Genomic DNA, 22,707 nt, shown 5'->3' on the forward strand with positions numbered 1-22,707 from the left:
TCTCTTTTTTCAGACTTACCCTTGGGTTGCTGGAGACTTGACTGGAAGTCTCTGGGATTTACCTCTCTCTGCAGCCTTACTGGGTGGTCGGGGAATATGACGGCCCCAGCTCCACTGCCCAGCTCAGGACCCCTCTGTGCCGGAGCTCACACACCAGAGCTCCCCAGCAGGAAGGATACAGAGATGGACCTTTCCTGGCTTCCCTTTCTGTTTCCTGCCTCCCTCGCTCCCTCACCCGTTCCCCAGGGACCACATTCTTATGAAATCACTTGCACAGACATCCTCACTTAGGGATCTGCTTCTGGGGAACCCAACCGAAAACAACAGGTCACCTAGTATACCCTTGGTTCATTTGGGGTGCGCCGGAAAGGCTCGTCCCTCCTCGACACACAAGTGCACAGGCACCCAGGTGGGACAATCACACGCAGAAGGATTTCACCCCCAGGCAGGAAGCAGCTTGCACGTCTTCTTCCACCTTTGTGGCAGCGACAAAGGCCACCAGGCCCGGGGATCTCGGCCTGTCCCCTGCAGCAGCAGAGGGAGCTGGGGATGTGCCTCTAATAGCCCAGGCTATGTTTGTTTGTTTGTTTAGTATTCTGTTTGAGAAGGTGATAGCTACCTCACACGTGTGAGGACTAAATGAGATCACCGAACCAGGGGCCTGGCTCACAGCAGGCACTCAGTCACTGCCTGCCGAATCTGAATCTGCACTTGGATGATGCGCTTTGGGTCAGAAGTGACCCGAAACCCGTTCAAGGAGCCAGATGCCTCAGTAGCCGGGCTCTGCCCCAGCGGCGTCTGCCCGTGCCTGTGGATTCCTTGCATTTCCAGGGACAGGAACCAGATGCTATCATAACTGCATGAAAAAAATGGTCCCTCACCAAGAAAAAAGGCCCTTGACGGACGTTACGGAGGCTTTATGAGCCATCAAGTGCAACAGCTGGATAGTTCCAGGGAACATTTCTACCCAGCGACTGTTACGCAGCAGGCGATGTTTTATTATCTTTTCCCCTCTGTTTAATGCGCTGTTCACCTTCTGCCGGGATTCTTAGCCTTGATTATCAATCTCCACATAAAAATATAGGAACGTCTTCTTCTTCTTCCTCTCCTGGGGTCTCTCTGGCTTGCTCGTTACGGTTGGAATCGCGCACTCGTTAGCTGAGCGGACTGGAACCTTCACTCCCAGGAGCCAACAGGTGACGTGGCGGGAGTGGGGGGCGTGGGGGCAGGACGAGAGAGCAGGAGGGAGCGATGACCATTCTGTCTGGAGCATCAGAAGGTGACAGAATGACGGCCAATAAGAAGCCAGCCACAGAGGAAGACTCTTACTCAGTTGTGGCTGCGGTGTAGACATTTTAGGGACGAAGTCAACGCTTTCCCTAAACTGTACCCTTCTATTCTTTTGACAAAGGAAACCTGGGGGCTGTGTCTGTGGGAAGCCACCAGGCTTCCCCGTGTCTTCACTTTCATGCCTGGACCCCTGCGTTTTCCACGCTCGGTGCCTTCCTGGTGGTTAGCGCCGGACGGCAATGCCCACACGCTCCGCACCCCTGTTCACGACGGCAGTAGAGATGTTGGCGGTATTGCTCCCCAGGTTCCTGGAAAGCAAGTGGATGGAGTTCACAGTCCCCAAGCGGCACTCTGCAAATTCCACCCAAGGCCAAGGAGAGAACACCAGGCCATCCCTGCCCTCTTTCCGAGTGATTGCACTGGTCTGGATTTTTATTCCTTCCTGTCTTGCCTCCTTTTGGACGGGAAAAGTTCCCAGGTGCTAGGGAACCGCCCAGCATCTGTTAAGCCGACATTTGAATCGGGTACCAGAGGTCACTTTACACCAGGCTGACCGCGTGTCTGCCTCCCAAGGGACACGGCCAACCCACGTGACCACTCCGGACTTGCCGAAGGGGCTTCTAGATCCTGGCCTGCTCTCAGTGAACTTCAGGCATTTATATCAGCTGATCTTGATAAAAATGCTCAGGATAATGTAGCCACTTGTTTAAACGCTGTAGAAAAGACTATTTCAGAAACATACTAGAACAGCCATGCTATTGGATTGAAACTCAAAAGCACTGGGCTAAGAATCCCATCTCTTCCTTTGCAAGAAAGGAGGCTGTCACCCTCCAGGGCGGAGAAGGTGGGGGCTTGCTGCCCCACCCCAGCTCTGTCTCATAGCTTCCAATCAGCCCACCGTCTGTGAATGAACCTGAACCTGAAGGCTTAATACATGCTCGCTCGGTCACGGCTGTGCCTTGGCATGTGGAGGCCAGCCTGCTTTGTTTTCCTCCGATGCGGCCTCTTCCCAGTCTTAAGGGATGACTCCAAGATTTAATGACTCATCTATCTACATGTCAAGTGAGCCACTCAGATTCCCTCCCAGACCTTGTCCTCTGGACTGAAGAGTTCTTCCAACAGCCTACTTACTCTCAAAGAGACATCCCTCTACCCCCTCGGTAGTTTCGGCTTCTCTTTCACATGTTAAAGTATATTTATTAAAACTTCTTGGGGCACCGGGGTGGCTCAGTTGGTTGACCGTCCGACTTCAGCTCAGGTCACGATCTTGCGGTTCGTGGGTTTGAGTCCCGCGTCGGGCTCTGTGCTGACAGCTCAGAGCCTGGAGCCTGCTTGGGATTCTGTGTGTCTCTCTCTCTGACCCTCCCCAGCTCATGCTCTCTCTCTCTCTCTCTCTCTCTCTCTCAAAGATAAATAAATAAACCTTTAAAAAGTTAAAAAAAAACATTTAAGAACTTCTAGGTTCTAACAAATTTTTCTTCGGTCCAAGGACAAAGTGATACCTTTCACTGCATCTCCAATATCCTTTCTAAAAATGTCCAACAAACTTTGCTAGTGTTGGTTTCTCTGGTCATGATCTTATTAGACTGAATCTTCGAGCGACTAAGTCCTTAGGTTCTTGTCCTCAATTATAACCAGTTTCTCAACGTCTCCAATCCCGTAAGGACAGTTTGAATTGCTTTACCGAAAACACGGCTCCTTGCTAAGTTTCTCTGCTTGCGTCTTTACCTATTTATTCTACCTTGACAATATTTTATTACCTGGAGGAACTCAGTTTTGTGCACACATGTGGAGATTTGCCATGGCACTTTCTTATCTTGATCCTTTGCAAAAAATGTTAAATAAGGTCAGTTCAATATGTTTTCCTAGGGGTTCCTAGTATTCATACTTCCCCCCCCACCCAGAGAAAATGATCCTTTATCTAAACTCTTTATTTACTCTCTAAGACAATCCCCTCTCCAGCTCAAAACATCTCTAGTGCCCACAAACCCCATCAACTTAGCTTTAGTGAGGTATAACTGACATATAATAAACGGTGCATGCTCAAAGTATATAATTCGATAAGTCCTGTCATATATGCACCTGTGAAACCATCACAAGATAGCAGATGTATCTGTCATCCCCCAGAGACCGTTTGTTATCTGTCCCTCCCTCCCCATGTGCAGTCAAGCACTGATATGTTTTCTGTCATTGCAGATTAGTTTGTATTGTCTATAATCTTATATAAATGAAATCATACCATATGTACTCTCCTGGTTTGGGTTGTGGGGGCGGGGGGGGGAGGGGTCTGGCTCCTTTCACTCACTGTAATTATTAAGATTCATCAATGTTGTTGCATCAACCAATAGTCTGGATGGTCTGAATAGTATTCCATTGTGTTGACAGACCACATTTTGCGCATCCATTTATCAGCTAGTGGACACCTGCATTGTTCCCGGTTTGGGGTTACTATGAATAATATTGCTACGAATGTTCCTGTCCCTCCACCGCTCTTTGGGGAATACCCAAGAGTGGAAGGGCTGGGTGGTACGACAGTGGAAAATCATTTCGACTGCTTCCGGTACGACATATTTTTAAACGGCTTCTAAAAATCGAAATAAAGTATATCCTCTCTCTCTCCTTTATATATGCATTTTCTCCAAAACAAAACAAAACAAAACAAAACAAAAACAACGAAAGATAGTCCTCAAAGAACAAAACGAAGAAGTCAAAGGCCATGGGGCCCCGAGGGTGCCCATAGTTCTTTGTCCACGAGGACCGCTCAGCCTTGACCCCTGTAGAATGGCACACAGCAGCTACGGGCAGGTGACGCTCAATCCCTTAGGGATAGGAGGAAAAGTAATTTCTCACTCCTGGAAGCCCTGTGGTGGGCAGGTGCTAAAATATTTATCAATCACATTCAGCCCACCAGCCCTCCTGGGTGTATTATTTGAGTACATGGAGGAATTTACGGCTCAGAACAGAACGGAAAATAAAGAAGACTTTCCTGTGTTTTGTCCCTGATGCTGTTAGACTTGTTTTGAAATTTACATAAAATGAAATTGAAACAAATACAGAAAGGGAGAGAAAGAAGCCAGAGACAGTTATAAAAGAGGGAGGTCAGAGGAAAAAGAGAGTAGGACCAAAGTCTTAGAGTCCATGCTTTAGGTAAATCATTCCCCTCATCCTGACATTTTTTAAGCACCGTGAAAAGACACGGGGAGAGTCATTGCTTGGGTTTTGAAGCCATGATGCAAGACCCCATCCGAGCCATCACCCTCGTGTCTCTTCTGTGACGGGGGCAATCACAGGTTCACCAATTGTGATTTTGAAGTTCCAGGTGTATAGGAAATAGACTTGTTTTTTTTGTTTTTTTTTTTTTCTTTAATTTATGAGCTCCAATAGAAATAGACATAAACGGGGATATTTTTCCTGGCTGTGTAAGGAAATCCTAGTAATGCTGAAGTTTACCGCAGCGTGAACATCCCTTTGCTTCCCTCCCCCACAACTAAGCAGGTCCCACGCTCCGTAAATCAATTTTCCTCACGTGCCCGGCCTTAAAGGAAATAAAGAACATACAATGTAGTAAGTCCACCACAGGCCTTGGAGGCTGTGGTTGGCAATCGGGACCACAGGGGAGGCTTAAAGATTAATGGCGTCTATCTCTATTTTCTCTCTCTTTAACATGAACGCGCAAACAAAGTGCACGGCATCTTAAGTAATGAATGATAAAGGCTTCTGCGACTTATGCAAAAGACACAAAGATTAAGTTGAACACGTCACCAGGCGGGGACGCTACAGAACAAGGGGTGAAGATGGGGCCAGCAGAAGTGTGCCACCCAAGGCCCGGCCAGCACACCCCCTCGGTGGCCTGATCGGCAAGACTCAGCTCCGGCAGCAGCCCCATCAAGTCTCCGTACACACTTGATGAACCGCACGGAACGGAAAGGACTTCCCAGTTAACCTCCGTGCTGAGTCTAGGTTTGGTGGCCAATTTGGCTAGGCTATGGTGGCCAGTTGTTTGGCCAAACACCAGCCCAGATGTTCCCAGGAAGGTGCTTTTTACCAAACTCTTTTTCTTTTAATGTTTATTTTTGAAAGAGAGAGAGACAGACAGACAGACACACAGAATCCGAAGCAGGTTCCAGGCTCTGAGCTGCCAGCACAGAGCCCAACGGGGGCTCAAACTCACGAACCGTGAGATCATGACCTGAGCCGAAGTCAGACGCTTCACCGACAGAGCCACCCAGGCGCCCCCGGGGTGGGGGGGAAGGTGCTTTATTAGATGTGATGGACATTTAAATCAATAGATTCTGAGTAAAGCACATTCCCTTCCATCGTGTTAAATTTTTTTTCATATTTATTTTTATTTATTTATTTTTTAGGGAGAGAGAGAGTGGGGGAGGGGCAGAGAGGCAGAGAGAGAGGGGGAGAGAGAGTCCCAAGCAGGCTCCACACTGTCAGTGCAGAGCCTGACGGGGGGCTTGATCCCACGAACCGTGAGATCATGACCTGAGCTGAAATCAAGAGGTGGACGCTTAACCGACTGAACCATCCAGGTGCCCCGATGGTAAAGGAAACATCATGTTAAAGGAAAGCGCCCGCCTCAGGTACACAGTTGGGCAAAGTACTTAGTTCCCAAGGAGTGGGGACCGAAAGGAAGCCCCAGCCCTCGGGGCGTGGCGTCCAAGGCAGGGAGCCCCGTTCTTTCTCTCCTGCCCTAAGCAGAGACGCTACTTTCACAGTGGAACTGAGCTTGGCTGCCTCACAGGTGACCCACCCCAGGAGAGATGGGAGGAGGCTACCAGACGCCCCAGGGGGCACTCACCAAACACTGACCGAGCGCCAGCCCCAATCTAAGCTTTGAGGATGCCACTAGGGAACAGAGAGACAAGTGCCTCTTTCTATGGATCCTACATGCTAGAAGGGGAGACAGGCCATAAGCCAGTAAGCAAATGAATGAATAAGATCACTTCTGATAATAATAACAAGAGCTGTGAAGTCACCTCTGACATCCAAACAACCACTCGACTCAGGGGGAGTGATCCTGGGAGTTCCGGGGTTCTCTGTTCTGAACCTCTGTATTGTTTCTAAGTGCCCAGTAATGGGACTGAGGATCCTCTGGACTGAGAGCTCCTGGAGGGCAGTGGCTGCCCATGTGCTGTCTTTGGTGTCTAATGTAATGCCTGGCATATAGCATGGACTTAAAAATGGTGGATGGACAGATGAACGGATGGATGGATGGATGGACGGATGAGTGAATGAAGACATACTGCCAGTATCTTATGCTGGGCGTCCTTAGAAACATCCCTGGATGAGGATGAAAGTGCTCGTAGGGTTAATTGGCAGGTGGTTCCAGGAAGCAGGAGTAGGGGCGTGGGAGTGAGACCGGGAGGGAAGGAGGCTACCACAGGGTCATTATCAAGGAGCTGCTGATCCAGGGGCAGCTGGGGCTCAGTCCTACTGAGGAAATCTGGACCATGGATCAGGGTCAGAGTGGACTAGGCCTCAGCAATGTCCCAACCAACAGGCAGGGGAGCTGGGGTAACTACCCCCACCTCCCGTCAGTCTTATTTGGGAGCTGTTCCCAACAGGATTTCCTCCCTGGCACTCTGGCCGGCCCCACGCTTGAGCGAGGTGGTCTTCAGCAGTCAGGGAAAACCCCGGGGCAGAGTCACAAGGGCGGGGGACCTCGGGAGCTACAAGGTTTGGTTCAGTGAACCATGAGTGGTAGGCACAGGGGGGCAGAGGTCAACAGTGCCTGCTACCACCAGCTACGTCCATCGCGTGAGTTCCTGAGGGGCCCGGAGACAGTGGTGTGTGAGGGGCTGCGGGCCCCGGTGGGGGAGGCTCCTGGGAGACCCCAGCCAGGACTCTATGACACATTGGCTAGTAACCCTCCTCCACTCCCTCTCTCAACTTTACCCTGATACCTAGAGGCCCTGGAGGAATACTTGCAGGTGGCTAGGGCATGTAGCAGGACTTAAGACTTCAGTGTTTCTTCATCCCTAGGGAGTGTCGCTAAAATTCGGCACAGCCAGGCTGGGAAACACTGCCTGCTCCGCGAGGGCCATCTTGCCACCTTCAGTCGAGCACCAAGGAGACAGAGATGATAATAAAGGAAAATTTATTTGGGAAAAATGAACCACATTTATTTTCTGAGGCACCTAAAAGACTAGAAATAAATTGTGAGTGATGGTCCACATTTATTCTTTTTTATTATCATTATTATTCAGAGCGGCCTGCCTCACGCTGATTACACCCTTTTCACAACAGGCCCCAAGACAATTCGTCTCCCTTTGTCATGGCCAAAACCCTTTTTCCCCTTTACTAGAGTTTAAAAGGACAAACTATGGACTCTTAAGGCTTCGGTGTTGGAGGGTGCCAAGAAAATGACACGGGCCATTATTTCTAGACTCTTGAAATGGCGTTTCCCGAATTTCAGTGTATTTCATGACAAACACACCAGGTTCCAGGAACAGCACGTCATTACGGTGTGATTGCTAAAATCACTTCGGCCTAAGCTAAAGAGAAAGCCGAGGGGCGCCTGGGTGGCTCAGTCGGTTGAGCGTCCGACTTCAGCTCAGGTCACGATCTCGTGGTCCGCGAGTTGCAGCCCCGCGTTGGGCTCTGGGCTGACGGCTCAGAGCCTGGAGCCTGCTTCCGATTCTGTGTCTCCCTCTCTCTCTGCCCCTCCCCCGTTCATGCTGTGTCTCTCTCTGTCTCAAAAATAAATAAACGTTAAAAAAAAATTTAAAAAAAAATAAAAAATAAAGAGAAAGCCGATAATCAGAAGCAGTGTGCTGCAGGGAGGGGTGCCTGGGTGACCCCGTCGGTTGAGGGGCTGGCTCTTGATTTCGGCTCAGGTCACGATCTCACGGTCGTGAGATCGGGCCCGAGTCAGGATCCATGCTCAGGGTGGAGCCTGCTTAAGACGCTCTCTCTCTCTCCCCCTCCCTGGCCTGTGCGTGCACATGCACGCGCTCTCTCTCTCTCTCTCCTCTTAAAAAAAAAAATGTGTTGCAGAATCTGTGTTGAAATCAATAATGATAAAAAAAATTCCATTTATGTTTTAGCCATCACAATTACTTTCCCCACGAATACTAGCGCTCGGAATGATGAGAACTCTGAGGCAGCATAATAAATTACACGATTTTCAAGTACACTCCCGTGGTTGTTGTTTTGTTTTTAAGTTTTAGCTTCTTTAAGCATTTCAGTCATTTGAGAAGCAAGACAGGCCTGAGTTTTTCAAGCATGGTTGGTTCCCTGTTTCAACATTCACTTATTGAGCTCCTGTTGTATGCAAGGCATGGGCCAAGAGCAGGGCAGCCAGGGGTGGGGTGGGGATCGGACAGGCACTGTTCTCATGAAATCTACGCCTTAATAATCAGATAGAAGAAAAAGAGAAATTCATTATTTCCATTTTAGAGACAAGAAAATAAAAATCCCGCCTTCAGGCCCCCCCCCCCCCCCCCCCCCCATATAAAAAAGCAGAGACTTCACCGGTTCTCTTCACGCTTCGGTTCTACGTGTTTCTCACCAAATTAGTATCACGATGTCCCTAACTTCCTCCTTCCTATCCCCTCAATGAGAAGCCAATTTCTTGTTCAGTGGATAGACCACGCTGTGGACAGATTTGTGTTTTCGTCGACGAAATGATTCATCAGCATAGTGAACCCCTACCCAGTACCACATAAAACAACACGTCTTTCGTTTCTATAATGTCTTCCACATGATTTTATCCCCAAATGCTTTACATGCTTCACCAGGACAGCTATAGAATTAAAATAATAAATCAAAGCAGGGGACAAAAAGCGAAGAGGTTTAGTCAAGGGAGGAAAAGACAGGCTTGCAAGGAGACAGGAAGAAAAATGGGCGTACCTTGCCGCACTGTGCAGGTCCTGCCTCCTTCCTCTGCTTTAACTCTTTGATTGTTTGTTTGATTGTTTGTTTGTGTGTTTGGCCCCAGGCCGGGCCACCTGCCCCATCTCTTGCAAATCCTCCTCTGAAAAAGACTACCAGGTACTCACTCTCTCCTAAGAATCCCAATTTCCCAAGGATGCCTTCTTCGGGCTTTGTTCTGACTCCGTCTCCCCAAAACGTCCTAAAGCTAAAAGGGGAATTTAATCCCTGAGCAGGAGGTCTGAAGTGAAAGGGAAAAGGTGTGAAATTCTCAAAGAACTTCGGTGGAGGAAAATCTGGAGACTTGCCTGCCCTCCTCCCTTTTAGTCTGAGATTCGTTTGTTCATTCAACTAACACTGAAGACAGTAGGCAGGTGCTGTGTGGGAGGAGGGAGACAGAGAGACAGGATGCCTGTACTTTTACAAAGGGAGGTGAGGGAGGGCATCTGAGCAAAGATCTGAAGGAAGGGACGGCGGAGCCGAGCAGAAATCTGGGGAAAGGGCAGAGGGAACAGAAAAAGCAGAGCTTCGGAGGAGGGAATGGTCTCGCGCTCTCTGAGAAAGTACAGGGACGTGGGTGTGCCTGGAGAGCAGTAAGCAAGAGGGAGAGGGGGGAGGACGGGGGAAGAGCAGATCGCAAGTCCCTGGAAAACCTTCAGCTTCGACTCTGAGTGAGGTACGAAGCGGTATTTTAGCAACTTACAAAATTAGAAAAATACAAAGCCGTCGGTCAAAATGTTTTTCTCTGTAGCTTCTGTGGCACGTCATCGACCTTGGCCTCACTGTCCGATCCGTGCTTTCGTTTCCATATTTAAGCCATGGGATAACAAGAGGGCCAACTCATGGGGGGCTCTTGAAGTTCAAATTTGCGTAAAGTACTCAGAATTGTGTGCGGCATAGATGAAACCCTCGATAAATGTCGCCTGGTTACATTTAAATGAGGAAGCACTGAGCACTACCACTCCAGCCTGGTGACCTGCTGGGACCTCTGTGGCAATTGTAAAGGTCAGGCGTCACACCTCAGAGACAAACACTGCCCACACGGGGCTCAGGAGCATAGTTCACCGCAGAGGAACCAGGCACCGTTGGCGACTGGCAACACGAGTGAGCCACAAGGCGAGGTTGTCCTCGGGAAGCTGCATCGGGTGGGGCTCAGTTGGTTGACTACACATTTCTAACTCGCCTGAAGGGGGTTTATCTTTTGGTTTTATAGCCCCAGAAAAAAATCCAACAGTAAGAAGGAAAACACCGGAAGAAAGGAGGGAAGGGAGGAGCAACTAAGAAGTCTATTACCTGCTACTTGGGGAGGACTGAGGAGCAGGCAGCTGGGACCTGGCCAAAGCCGATGGTGAAAATGAATGAAAACGCTGAATACGATGGAAGCAAAAGGGGAAACAGTCTCTTTCTTTGTTGACTGCCCCACGGTCCACACTGGGGCTGGAAGAGGGAGGATGCGATGGTCCGGAGTCCATTCAGAAAGAGTGGAGGATGGACAGAGACCGGACATGACTTCATTAGTATATGCTTTTAAAATCCACTTCCTGGGGCACCTGGGTGGCTCAGTTGGTTAAGCATCCAACCTCAACTCAGGTCGTGATCTCACGGTCTATGGGTTTGAGTCCTACATCGGGCTCTGCACTGGCAGCTCAGAGCCTGGAGCCTGCTTCGGATTCCTTGTCTCCCTCTCTCTCTCTGCCCCTTCACTACTTGTGCATTCTCTCTCTCTCTCTCTCTCTCTCTCTCTCAAAAATAAATAAATAAACATAAAAGAAAAGAAAAGAAAAGAAAAGAAAAGAAAAGAAAAGAAAAGAAAAGAAAATGAACTATTTCCTGGTCACTAGCCCAGGGGAAAAAGTGCCACGTAAGCACCCTGTAACGGTGGGTGTGACAAAAGTCGTCCACTCCATAGGGAATGTTGAGAATTCGCTGGGTTTCCCAGGGAGGGTAGAATATTCCATCCCTTTCCGTTGCTGACATCTTAATGTCGTCTGCAGAATCTAGACGACGTTTACAAAGTGCTCTCGCGTTTCTACGTGATCCTCACCACAACCCTGTGGAACAGACGCGACGACCGCCATGTACCCGTGACCACCGCCAGGTAACCGAGGGAGCGTGCTTCCAGACGTCAAGTCACTCGCCTCAAGTCAGAACATCCGTGGCCAGCTGTGGATTCCACCTCGGACTACTTCATCTTTCTCTTGATCCGATACCCTTCTTCTCCTCCCCCACCCCGACACTGGTGAAAAGAAGATACTCAAAATGTGCAGTGAGAACCAGAATGTCCAACCGTGAGAATACCTGAGCTTCCTCGGGCTCACTTCCTCGGGCGCTTGCTTTGCCTTCGAACAGCCACACCGAGGCATGAATCGGGTTTTCAACCAAGGCAGAGCTGCGCAAATGATTTCCAGATGTTGCAAGCCGACTGCCAACACACCAACAGGCCAGCATTCAGACAAAGGGCTCGTTTAATCAGAAACTGCCCTGTTCTACACGATCCCTGCGGCAGGAGGTGGGAAAGGGTTGCAAACACTGGCCATTTTCTAAAGTGCAGATCACCACCTCTGAAAACGCGCAGATCGCCGGCCCCGAGTGGTGCGGGCCAAGCCATGAATGCCGTTTCTGTTATGGTCCACACACCCCCAACACAGAGCGGTTCTGGAGGCTGTTGGGGTTGGTCCTGGATGTTAGGGTTATCCATTTCAAGTGTTTCGAGATTTTTTTTTTCTTTGAACACAAAGGAGAATAGTGTAGACTTTGAATTACGGCCACTTTTTCTTCAGTGTTTTCACTGTCTCTCGTAAGCAATCGAGGATTTACTTTTTCATGCAGCAAACACCTGAGACTGTTTCCTTGAGCCCCTGACATCTGATGGCACTCAATATACATTTGGCTCCTCTTAATGTGTCCCTTTCATACTGCAACAGATGCATGTTCAAGCGGAACTATGTTCATACGGGTAGGATTCCTACAAATTCGTTTCATCCATATACATGAGCAAGAGTCCCCCCTTTTCCGAGAAGGCCACGGAGGCTTTTCTAAGAAAAGCGAGCTTGACCTGCCCAGAGTAAATAAACAAGAAACCCAGAGGGTAGGGGCTTGGCCTCCAATTCAGACCTTCAAAACTGCTGCCCTAAGCTGTGCCAACAAGCCCACACTGTACCTCTGTGTAGCAGATGGACAGAGAGGCCCTCAAGGATTGAGGGAGCCCAGAGGGAGGACCTCAGCTCGACCAGCGGGGTGGTGGCTGCATTTAGGCCTCACTCACCCCTCTAATTGTTGCTGTTGTCCCAGGAGCAAACAGCATGATTTCGCATGCCGACTCCAACCACAAATGTGCCACAGGAAGTCAGTGGAAGCCTCACTTCCGGGGGGAGGGGCATGGAACAGACCAACGGGGAGCTGGAACAGGCCAGGGAAGGGTCTAACTTGGGGAAAGCGGGGAAGGAATCGACACCAGGTCAGAATGAGATTCTGGCGAGGGGGTAAGTGCAGGTACCATACGCTTCAGTGAAAACAAGAGACAGCGAAAGCATAATAATACAGCAAAGTTCCGCGACATGAGCCCCTAGAAGCTCTCCGTCTAGAGGCGTCTAGACGTCATTCCATTAGAACAGACACTAACATGGGAATTTACTCCAACCCCACAGTGAATCGTTAAGAAAGAGCCGGATCTTGAGCGCGCAGCTCCATTTTCTGCCTCCTACATCGCCTGAGACCAACCGGGCTGTGTTTGGCATAGTTTTTCTCCGGTGCTAATTGCTCAAGTGCTCATCAGAGGAAGATGTGAGCATCCCTCAGGGGGCACAGTACCTGATGGAAGAACACGAGGACCACACGTAGTCCCGTGCCCCGTCTCGTCCTTCTCTGACTTCACAAACTCTCAGCATAAAACCAAGCACTACTGTTCTGTGTTCACACGGGCTGGGACTAAAGAAAGGCTTCGCTGTACGACACTATATATGAAAAGTGCGTGCTGTAGCAGAGCAACAAGGCACTGTTTGCCTCGGCTGCTGGCAAGAATGTGCAGAGGGCTTTTAGGCAGGACCTTCCCGTAACAGAAATAGCTGTGCATACAGAGCACGTGTCCACACAGCACTAAGAGTAGGTGTCCCGAGGAGGGTGATGAACGGATCAACCTGGTCCTGAAGCCGGGGCCTCGGAGCCAGGAGACAGCTCTTGCAGCTTGACTTAGCCCCTGACCCTAGGTCCCAAGCTGGTCTTGGTTTTAATGCCCGGAAAACCAGACAAATCAGTCACGAACAGTCGGTGCCGTGCGCAAGGGGCTTGGAGAAAGCAGTTAGGTAATAGGAGGAGCCGTCTATACGCAAAGATGAAAGAAATCGCGTGACAGGTCGAGCTGGACAGACATCTAATAACATCCCTGACGAACGAATGATGGAAGGAAATGAGGAACAAGGCAAGAGAGGAAGAGAAAGCAGAGCGAATGGATCCCACAAAATGTATGTGAGGGCACCCCGATATTGCAGAGAACACCAAAATGTCCCCAGAATATTCCAAACCCAGGACAGACGCACTTTTAATCAACAGCAGAAAACTGCTTCAAGGTCAGAGTCTTCAAGAAGAGAATCAATGAGTTCAAAATTACCCCATTACTGGAAAATCAGAGGCAGAGAGGGGGAGGGAGAAGCATTAATGAATGGGATGGACCCACGAGTGAGCAAACGGATGCGCCCTAAAGGGTTTGGAGACGCTGAGTAACCAGAGGGAATCAAACCTGCGCCAACAGATCTGGAGACATTCACATTTCCGCTACGAAAATAGGGAAAATTAAAAAAAAAAATTGATAATCGAAGATGGCCTCTATATAATCGTACTAAAAAGTCTGATTTGACTGTAATAAGAAGTCATGGTCTTCCACAGGTTGTGAACTCCATACGAGAGCTGTAAACAAAAGAGGCAGTAGTAAGACATGACACTCAAGACACATGCCCACCAAGCGCCCAGATATGGCGGCACCAGTTCTGCGCGACTGGAACCTGCCTTTGCAAAGCTCACGTGACAGCTGGTAGTCTTCACCGTTTTCAAACACTTGCTCTGAACGGAGAGGAGACTCCTCCAGATGCTCATTTCCTTCACGGATTAAAACAACAACAACACGATTTTAAATGGTCACTCAAGGTTATTTGGGAAAGAACATCAACGTGAAGACCAGAGGTCAGCTGAAAGATTCATCTGATTTACCAGGATCCAAGGCAATCGGACGCATAATCCAGAATTTGGTCGCTGCTCTTCAAATAAAAACAGACTCCTTGGGCTCAGCCTGCAATGCTGGGGATCCACCCAGGAGGTCTTCCTGGGTTTCACGTTCCGTACATAATTAAGTAAATCTTCACCCCAAGTGAACAGCCAACAAATGCAAAAAACCTAATCACACCCTACTCTGCCATTTCCCAGCACTGTGGGAGCAGGAAGATTCCCTCGTTTGTGAAGTTCAAAGTCAACACACAACAGCCACCCAACTTGATGAGAATTGTGCCCGTCTTTCTTTGGTTACTATAACTATTTATGTTTTTAGTATGAGGTTACTATTTCCCCCCCCCCCCCAAAAATGTTTTTCAAAAACCAGGGCACGGAAATTCTAAAGCACAGACAGTCTACCACGATGCTGCTATTTCAAGAAATAAAGAAATTCTGGGAAGATAAGGATCAAAGGACAAAACGCTCCGGGCATCATCATTTTCTAAAGCAGGTGCCTCTCAAACTATCTGTGGTGAGGAATCACTTTTTCTTTGATTTTTAAAAATTTTTTTAATGTTTACTTATTTTTGAGAGAGAGAGAAAACATGAGCAGGGAGGGGCAGAGAGAGAGGGAGACACAGAATCCGAAGCAGGCTCCAGGCTCCGAGCTGTCAGCACAGAGCCCAACACGGGGCTCGAACTCACAAACCACGAGATCATGACCTGAGCTGAAGTCAGACGCTTAACCGACGGAGCCCCCCCAGGCGCCCCTCTTTAATTTTCATTACATTCAAAATACAAGCTCCACTTTGTTATTCCTAGATCCTAATGGACATAAAATTACTCTTGTGAACTGGCTGACAGAAGTTTCTAAATGCTTCCTCTCAACCTCTACGCCCGTCACAGACCAGGAACGGCCCCGCAGACCGCACGCCTGGAGTTGCTCCGGCCAAAGGTATCCTTGCTTATTCAGAACTGGAACTCTTATCTTATAGACGTTGTATCAGAAATGCAGTAAAGTCCACCCGACCTTTCCGCAGAGCTCTAGAAAGTAAATATTGACAGAGAAAGGCTGAGATCACAAAGAAAAGTCGGTGTCTACAACCCTCAACAAAAGAGTTCACCCCTACCGGAGGCCACCTGTACTGTCGCCTTACCCAGCTTTACTTTATCTGAGGCAGAAAAGCACTGAACTCGGTCGGCTGTCTGACGACATAAGCGGGGGTGGTTCGATGCAGACCCTCGGGGGATCTGCAGAGGCGAGGTACATGCTCGGTTCTGTCCCTTCCTATTCTGGGCTTTGAGAAAGTCACTCGATCTTCTGCTTTGAGGTTCCCATCAGTGACAGGGAGGCAGCATATGAACCGCATCCCTCTTTGGGATGTGTGAACTCCCAGCTGTCGTGGAGGAGACCGACAGGGCAAACAGGGAAAGGGCGTGAGGGGAACACGTGCATGTGCGTGTGTGTGCACATGTGCACGTGTGTGTGTATGAAACACTATTCTCTTTCACGTTACATCCCCCCCCCCCCACCATACATTGTAAACCCTTTAAACGCAAACCGCGTACTTTGAATGCCTTAAACCATTAAGCTCCTAGTGCTATCAGCCTTCACCACAAAGAAAGTAATAATGAGGATTTAGGCAGCCCTGCGGATCCTTTCCAGCTCTTTGAAAGCTCCAGCCACAAGCTCTTGCAATCTGAACTCAGTCCAGTGTTTGTTTATTGCTAACATCACCCGGGGCTCCCGCCACCACCATCGACAGGCCCCTCCACTCTGGGTTCACCCCCGTGTTTCCATTCGGACCCTGGGCCATCCCAGCCTGTCTCGTGTCCACACGCTTTCCCTGCTCCAGCGCACTGCTGGGTTCCTTGTTGCGGGAAACACTCGTTCGCCCTAAACACTGGCCATCAGGGGTCCTAACCTCCCATCTCTTCCTGCTTCAAATCCTGCTTCTGGTGTTTTCTGCGAGTGACCTGTAAAAGTCTCTGGGTGGAGCTTGAGCTGAGGCTTCTCACATTCAGAGTATTTCAGGTCAGGAAGGTGCACAGAAGGTCAACCCACATCTGAGCAGTGAACGTTCTCCTCAGCATCAAGGCCAGTCACCCAAGGTAAGTTTGATTTCCCTCAGTGACGGGGATCTCAATCTGTCCCAGGGCAGTTCGAATGGTGTGCAAATTGTCCTTCATTCTGAGCTGGGAGAGCCGAGCCGGAGGGTGTCGGAGCTGAGCTCCAGCGTCAGGTTTTATTCAGCCTTTGCCCACACGCTTGGGTATTTTATAGAACCCACCAAATCCTTCTCTCACACGACGGCCCAACGGACAGCCGAGGGCCGTCTTCTCCAGACTAGCCCCGCCGTGACATGGCTTCCTAGTTCCTCAGTACTCTCGTCACCCGCCTCTGGACATGCTCTCCTAACCCACCTAGGTCCTGGGATCCTCTGTGCTTGGAGCATGTCCGCGCATTCCGTTCCATCCCTTTCTTCCCTTCCTGAATGGCAGAGACACGGCCCCCCAGTTAGTTGGCTCAATGATCCCAGACAACATAGAAATGCACGTACAGATGGAACTAACACAACAGCGCCCGTGGTCGGGCGGCCAGCACGTGCATGCGGTAGGCCACCTTGTCCGCGGTTTTGCTCTCCACGGTTTCAGGTATCCGTGGTTGACCTCAAGCAGGAAGCAGACGATCCTCGTTCAGACACAGCGTCAGAGGTCAACAGTAGCCTAACGCCACGTCGCAACTCCGTGTCCTCGCCTCACGTCGCCTCACCACGGAGGGCATTTTACCATGGGACATCACAAAAGAAGGGTGCGTGCAGGACAGGAAGGTATTTTGAGACAGACACCACATTCACCTAACTTTTCTACGGTACGTGGTGATAACTGTTCTATTTTATTGCTAGTCATCGCAGCTAATGTCTTACTGTGCCTCATTTATTAACTGAACTTCCTCACGGGCAGGTCCGTATGGGAGAAAACAGTGCACACGTAGGGTTCGGTACTATCCACAGCTGCAGGCATGCACTGGGGGCCTTGGAGTGTACCCCCCGTGGCTAAGAGGAGACTACTGTGTTTCCTGTTACTTCCCACACACTCAGGTCGGCCCCACTGTGCACAGGACAATAAACACAGCACCGACCCACAATGAGAATCTCAGGGCCAGTGTTCTGACAAGCCTGTGCGCTGCCTTTATTGTAGTTTTTAAATAATTTGTTAATGTTTATTTCATTTTGAGAAAGGGAGAGACAGAGCGTGAGCAGGGGAGAGGCAGACATAAAACCTGAAGCAGGCTCCAAGCTGTCAGCACAGAGCCCGACTCGGGGCTCGAACTCACGAACCGCGAGATCGTGACCTGAGCCGAAGTCGGACGCTCAACCGACGGAGCCACCCAGGAGCCCCTGTAGTTGTTTTCAACACAGGACACCAGCCTCTGTTCCTCCTCTGATTGCTCCTGTCCTAATCACAGTCCCTTCCTCATGTTGGTGCTTTGGACATTACCACGCACAAGGATGGCAAGAAAAACCACACGGTACTCCTTCTTCCCGACATACTAGCTGAGTGCACATTGAATCACCATTTATACAGCACTTCATAATTTACAATGATTGATCTTAGCCTTCAGGGAAATCTTGAGGTGCTATCCTCGTTTCATAGAGGAGGAAACTGAGGCAGACCCATAACTCGAACCGCAGGCGTCTTCTGATTTCAGATCCGCGGTCATGTGTCCTACCTCCTGCTCGCCCAGGAGCTCGCAAATCTTAGAAGTTTTCTAAAGTTAAGTTCCAAGGATCAAATAATGAATCACAGAGGAAACCAAAAAAAATAAAAATAAAAATAAATAAAGCAGAGGAATCTGGTTTCCATTTCTGGCTTTGCTATAAATTAACTCAGACTTTCTTGGTCCTCAGTTTCCTCCTTCATAAAACAAGGGGACTGAATTAGACGATCCCAAAAGTGCCTTCTGCTCAGCTGTCTTTTGTCTCCTGCCCTGTCTCTGCTCCACTGCTAAAATTAGGCAGAAAACATTGTTGAAATACCTTTCAGTTTTTGTTTCTCATGTCTCTAAAGTCTCTAAGATTAGCTGGATAGTATATGGTAACTATCCACATACAAAAAAAAAAAAAAACCTACTATCTCTTTAATAGTTAATTTTGAAGCAGTTTGTTTTCTGTGACGAGGATGTAAATCTGGAAACACCAACCACAGGGCTGTGCCCACAAAAGTCCTCGTCCCAGGAGGACATCCTTAGAGCCACGTATTCTTATGGCAGTGGCTCTCGACCCAGGGCACACATGATAATCTGGAGACCTTTCTGGTTGTCACAACTGGGGAAGATGCTTTAGGAATCTCATGAGCAGGGGCCAAGGACGCTGCTAAGAACCCTGTGACGCAGAGGACGGTCCCCCACCACAGAGCTGTCTGGCCCAACCTGTCAGCAGTCCGAGGTTGAGAAGCCCTGTCGGAAAGAGTCAAGTCCAAGAGCGGCCCCAGACTCTTCCTGGTGCTTTAGCTAATGCGGCGCACGCGAGAGGCTAACCAAGTGGGCTCGTCCGAAAGAACCGAGGCTCTGGGACGCCCCCCTTACCTGGCGAAGAAGGAAGCAGCCACCGAGGTGCCTGTGGAGGTCTCGCTGGCCACGCAGGAGCCCTGTGAGGCCGGGACGCTGCAGGCCGAAGGCTTGTCTGCATTGTAGCGATTCAGGGCTGCCTCGGTCAGGCCCTCCCGGCCCGTCTCCGTCATCAGCTGGGAGATCTGACAAGGAAAACAGACACTGAGCTCAATACCTGTGGCTCATTGCACTTCCCCAGCACGGCATCCCTCTCTGCTGGGGCAAGCGGGCCCCAGTGCAGGTGGGGAGGGGGCACTGTGGGGGCTCAGGGCCTCTCAGAGGCTATTTTCGAGCATTTTAGCCCCAGGGCACCTCCTCATTTTCATTAAAAATAATGGAATAAAATCACCCCCCTGACACTGTTGAGTTTTGATTATGCCTGTGTTTCCTGTCCATTTGGAGAGGAAAGCCTGAGCCATTAGCACGGTTTGCGGCCCAAGACCAGAGCAGAAACATCAACTGCTGGCCCAGATGCCGATAGACGGGTGGGGCAAAGACATCATTAAAGGAGAGGTGAGCCTGCTAACAAAGCGAGGAGTTAATTAAAACACTTGTTGTGGTTTCGGGGAGCAGTCAGCAAACAGCACCAAGAGAAGCTCAGAGAAACAGATACAGCCACCGTGGATTACCAAGTGGTCCCTTTTTGGAGGATTTCAACCATTTCAACAGACTTGATTTTCCTACTCATTCATTAAGATAAATGGCTTCCATTTTATTTGCAATCGTCCGCTGGATGGGCCTGGATCTGTTTTACCGAAACCCACAGGATACGCTAGGAAGAACCATACTTGTGGGCAAAATGAGAATCTTATGTAGAAACATACTTTCAAGGAGTGCTAATTCCACAACAAATGTAATAATTATGTGGGCAAAGCCTAAGCATGCTATTTGGAAAGCCTGTTACTTTAAAACTTCAGCCCATGCACAAAAGGGAAAAAAAATGTTAGTTTTACAAAAGAAAGAAAGAGAAAAAAGAAAGGAAAAGAAAGGAAAGAAAGAGAAAAAAGAAAGTAAGAAAAAGGAAGGAAAGAAAAAAAAGAAAGGAAGGAAAGAAAGAAGAAGAAAGAAAAAGAAAGGAAAGGAGAAAAGAAAAGGAAAGGAAGGAAGGAAGGAAGGAAGAAAGAGAAAGGAGAAAAGGAAAGGAAAGGAAAGAAGGAAGGAATAAAGAAAGAAAGAAAAAGAAAGAAAGAAAGAAAGAAAGAAAGAAAGAAAGAAAGAAAAAGGAAAGGAGGAAAGGAAAGAAGGAAAGAAGGAAGGAAGGAAGAAAGAAAGAAAGAAAGAAGGAAACTTTAGTTTAAAAAAAGAGTCTGCAGCCAGTTCAAGCCTCTTAAATGCTGAGTGGAAAATCCTTCTAATTGCCTAGAAAATACAAGTACAATAAAGCAAAGATCAGGAACAGTTTCCACTTTGTAACTGAGCAGGCCAGGAGGCCAGTGAAAGCGTCCCATTTGTTAACCTTTGAACATAAAAACATTTGTACTTTTCATTATTAGCAGAACAGCCATTACTCTGAGGTCCATTCACTTGAAACTTTGCTTAAATTCATGCTCTTACTTGGAAAGCTTTGGCATTTGCAGCTGAAATTTTGCCAACACATACTTTCTTACTCTCATTCATTCAACGGGCTGTTAGGAAACCTGACCCACGTAAGAGAGCCCAGGAAGGAGGTGGCAAAAGTAGCCCATGGCCTGGAGAACATTCCGTGCACTCAGCAAGGGCTGCTGCCCATGCTGGGGGCCTGTCACCTGTCCTTGGGCTTCTGCTACTGTCCGCGGGGCGCGGGCTCCGCTCGACCAGCTGCCGCCACTAAATAGCACTTATGAAGCTCCCGTGGTCCAGGGCGCCATCCCCAACCACGTCCAAAACTATACCCAGAACCCACAGCACCATCTTGCTTCATGAGGTAGCTACAATCTACCAGACATATGCTGGTTCGGCGCACATCTGAAGGCAGTCAGGATAGCAGTGAGTGAACGCATTGCCAGGTGTGTTACCACGTATGTCCGCGGGCTCACGAACGCGGCTGTCATCTGATCTCTGCCTGTGGTGTTTCCTTTTCACTTCTGAAACTCTTCTGCCTCCCTGTGTAAGAAAGGCCCTTGCAGGTGCCCTACAAACCCACAGAGAAGCCACCAGGATGTGGGCGGTGAATGGCGAGAGGCCCGACACAGAGGCACAGGCTTCTAGGTGCTTCCAGGTCCCCGAGTCTGGCCCGGGATGAATGCAAGCATCCTGTGGGCTCGTGGCTTTCAGGAACGTCACTAAACAGATGAACTTCAATGCACCGTCCTCCTTAAAAGACAGGTAGCTGCTGGCTATCTTTGCCGGGCAAGATTGGATCTCTCTTTTCAAAAAAAAAAGTAGTGATTCGTGGACATGGGACACTCCATTCCCAAACCTGTAAGTAGAATTATTCAATAATCGATTGTTCTTAGAAATCAGAAACACAGAATGACTTAGAGCTAGAAGGGACCGCCAAGATCCTTCCCTTCAAAACCCCTTTTCTTACGTAAGGAAAACGGGAGCACAGAAGTGATTCGCCCAAGACAATGTGAAACTGAGCACAGGACCCTGACGCTCAGGCCAGTCCTAGACCCTCTTTCACTCCTATACTCTCTCTCTTCCTCCCTCCCTTCCTCCTAATTAAAAATATTTTTAAACAGATACAAAAAACATCAAATAATAATAAAACACATACAGGTAGATCCAGTAACATGATCAAAGAATGTTAGCATTTTACTTATCTCAGAAAATATTTTTTTAAGTGTCTTTATTTATTTTGAGAGAGAGGGTGAGCACAAGCAGGGAAGGGGCAGAGAGAGAAGGAGAGAGAGAATCTCAAGCAGGCTCAGCACTGTCAGCGCAGCGCCCGACTCGGGGTTCGAATTCACGAACCGTGAGATCATGTCCCGAGCTGAAATTCAGTTGGACGCTTAACTGACTGAGTCACCCAGTCACCCCAGGAAAAAAAAAAAATTTTTTTGAAGAAACCAAAAGCTATGTAAACTTGAAATTGTCTAGGTCCCTGGTCACACCGCCCTTCCTCCCAGCACCCCGATTTCAGACACAGTGTGAGGATCTGGGTGGGGGGCAGTCCGTGCCTTCCATTGCATCCCCTTCCCCCTCTAAGAGCTTGGCTGAGCTCGCTTTGTGCTTTCTCTTGAGCATTCTCCGGTTTTTGTTCTGCTTGTTCACAATGGGAAGAAGGGTCCCCCCCAAATGCCTGCTCCTGTAGGCTCTGGCCACCAGTAAATTCACGTTTTCATTGGTGTTTATGCCCAATAGCCTCTCCAGGGATTATAAGCTTTCAGAAATAATATACAAATAGCTACAGTCGTTGCCAACTTATCTCCCCTCACTCTCTGCCAGACAGGGTTCTGGACTTCCTTAAGCTCCTCAAACATACCCACTGCTCCTCTTGCCACAAAGTCTTTGCACATGTTCGCGCTCGATCTGGAATGTTCCTACGTTTTATTCGCATCCAAGCTCAAGAACTATTTCCTCAGAGAAGCGTTCTTCCAGACTCCTTCCAGCCTCTGGTGGATGCTGTTACAGAAGGGTGGTCTCTTCCTTCAGTGTCTTTACCTGGGTTCCGATGATGCATTTAACCAAAGATCACTGTTTCTCAAAACCCTAGGACGGTGGGACTGGGGCTGGTGTGCCCACCACTATGTCCATGAAAATCAACCCAGTGCCTGGCACACGGAGATGGTTAAAACATGTTT

General features: G+C 49.0%; 1 protein-coding gene across 1 annotated transcript in view; it reads right to left on the reverse strand.

Moving 5' to 3' along the window:
- Nucleotides 1–22,707, reverse strand: part of KIF26B (kinesin family member 26B) — a 464,847-nt gene that overhangs the window by 225,600 nt on the left and 216,540 nt on the right. The window contains exon 4 of the mRNA XM_049633800.1: nucleotides 18,959–19,125. Coding sequence (XP_049489757.1) covers nucleotides 18,959–19,125 — 167 coding nt within the window. The remainder of the gene's footprint in view (nucleotides 1–18,958; nucleotides 19,126–22,707) is intronic.

The sequence above is a fragment of the Panthera uncia genome, chromosome F1, assembly GCF_023721935.1.
Source record: "Panthera uncia isolate 11264 chromosome F1, Puncia_PCG_1.0, whole genome shotgun sequence".
NCBI classification, from domain to species: Eukaryota; Metazoa; Chordata; class Mammalia; order Carnivora; family Felidae; genus Panthera; species Panthera uncia.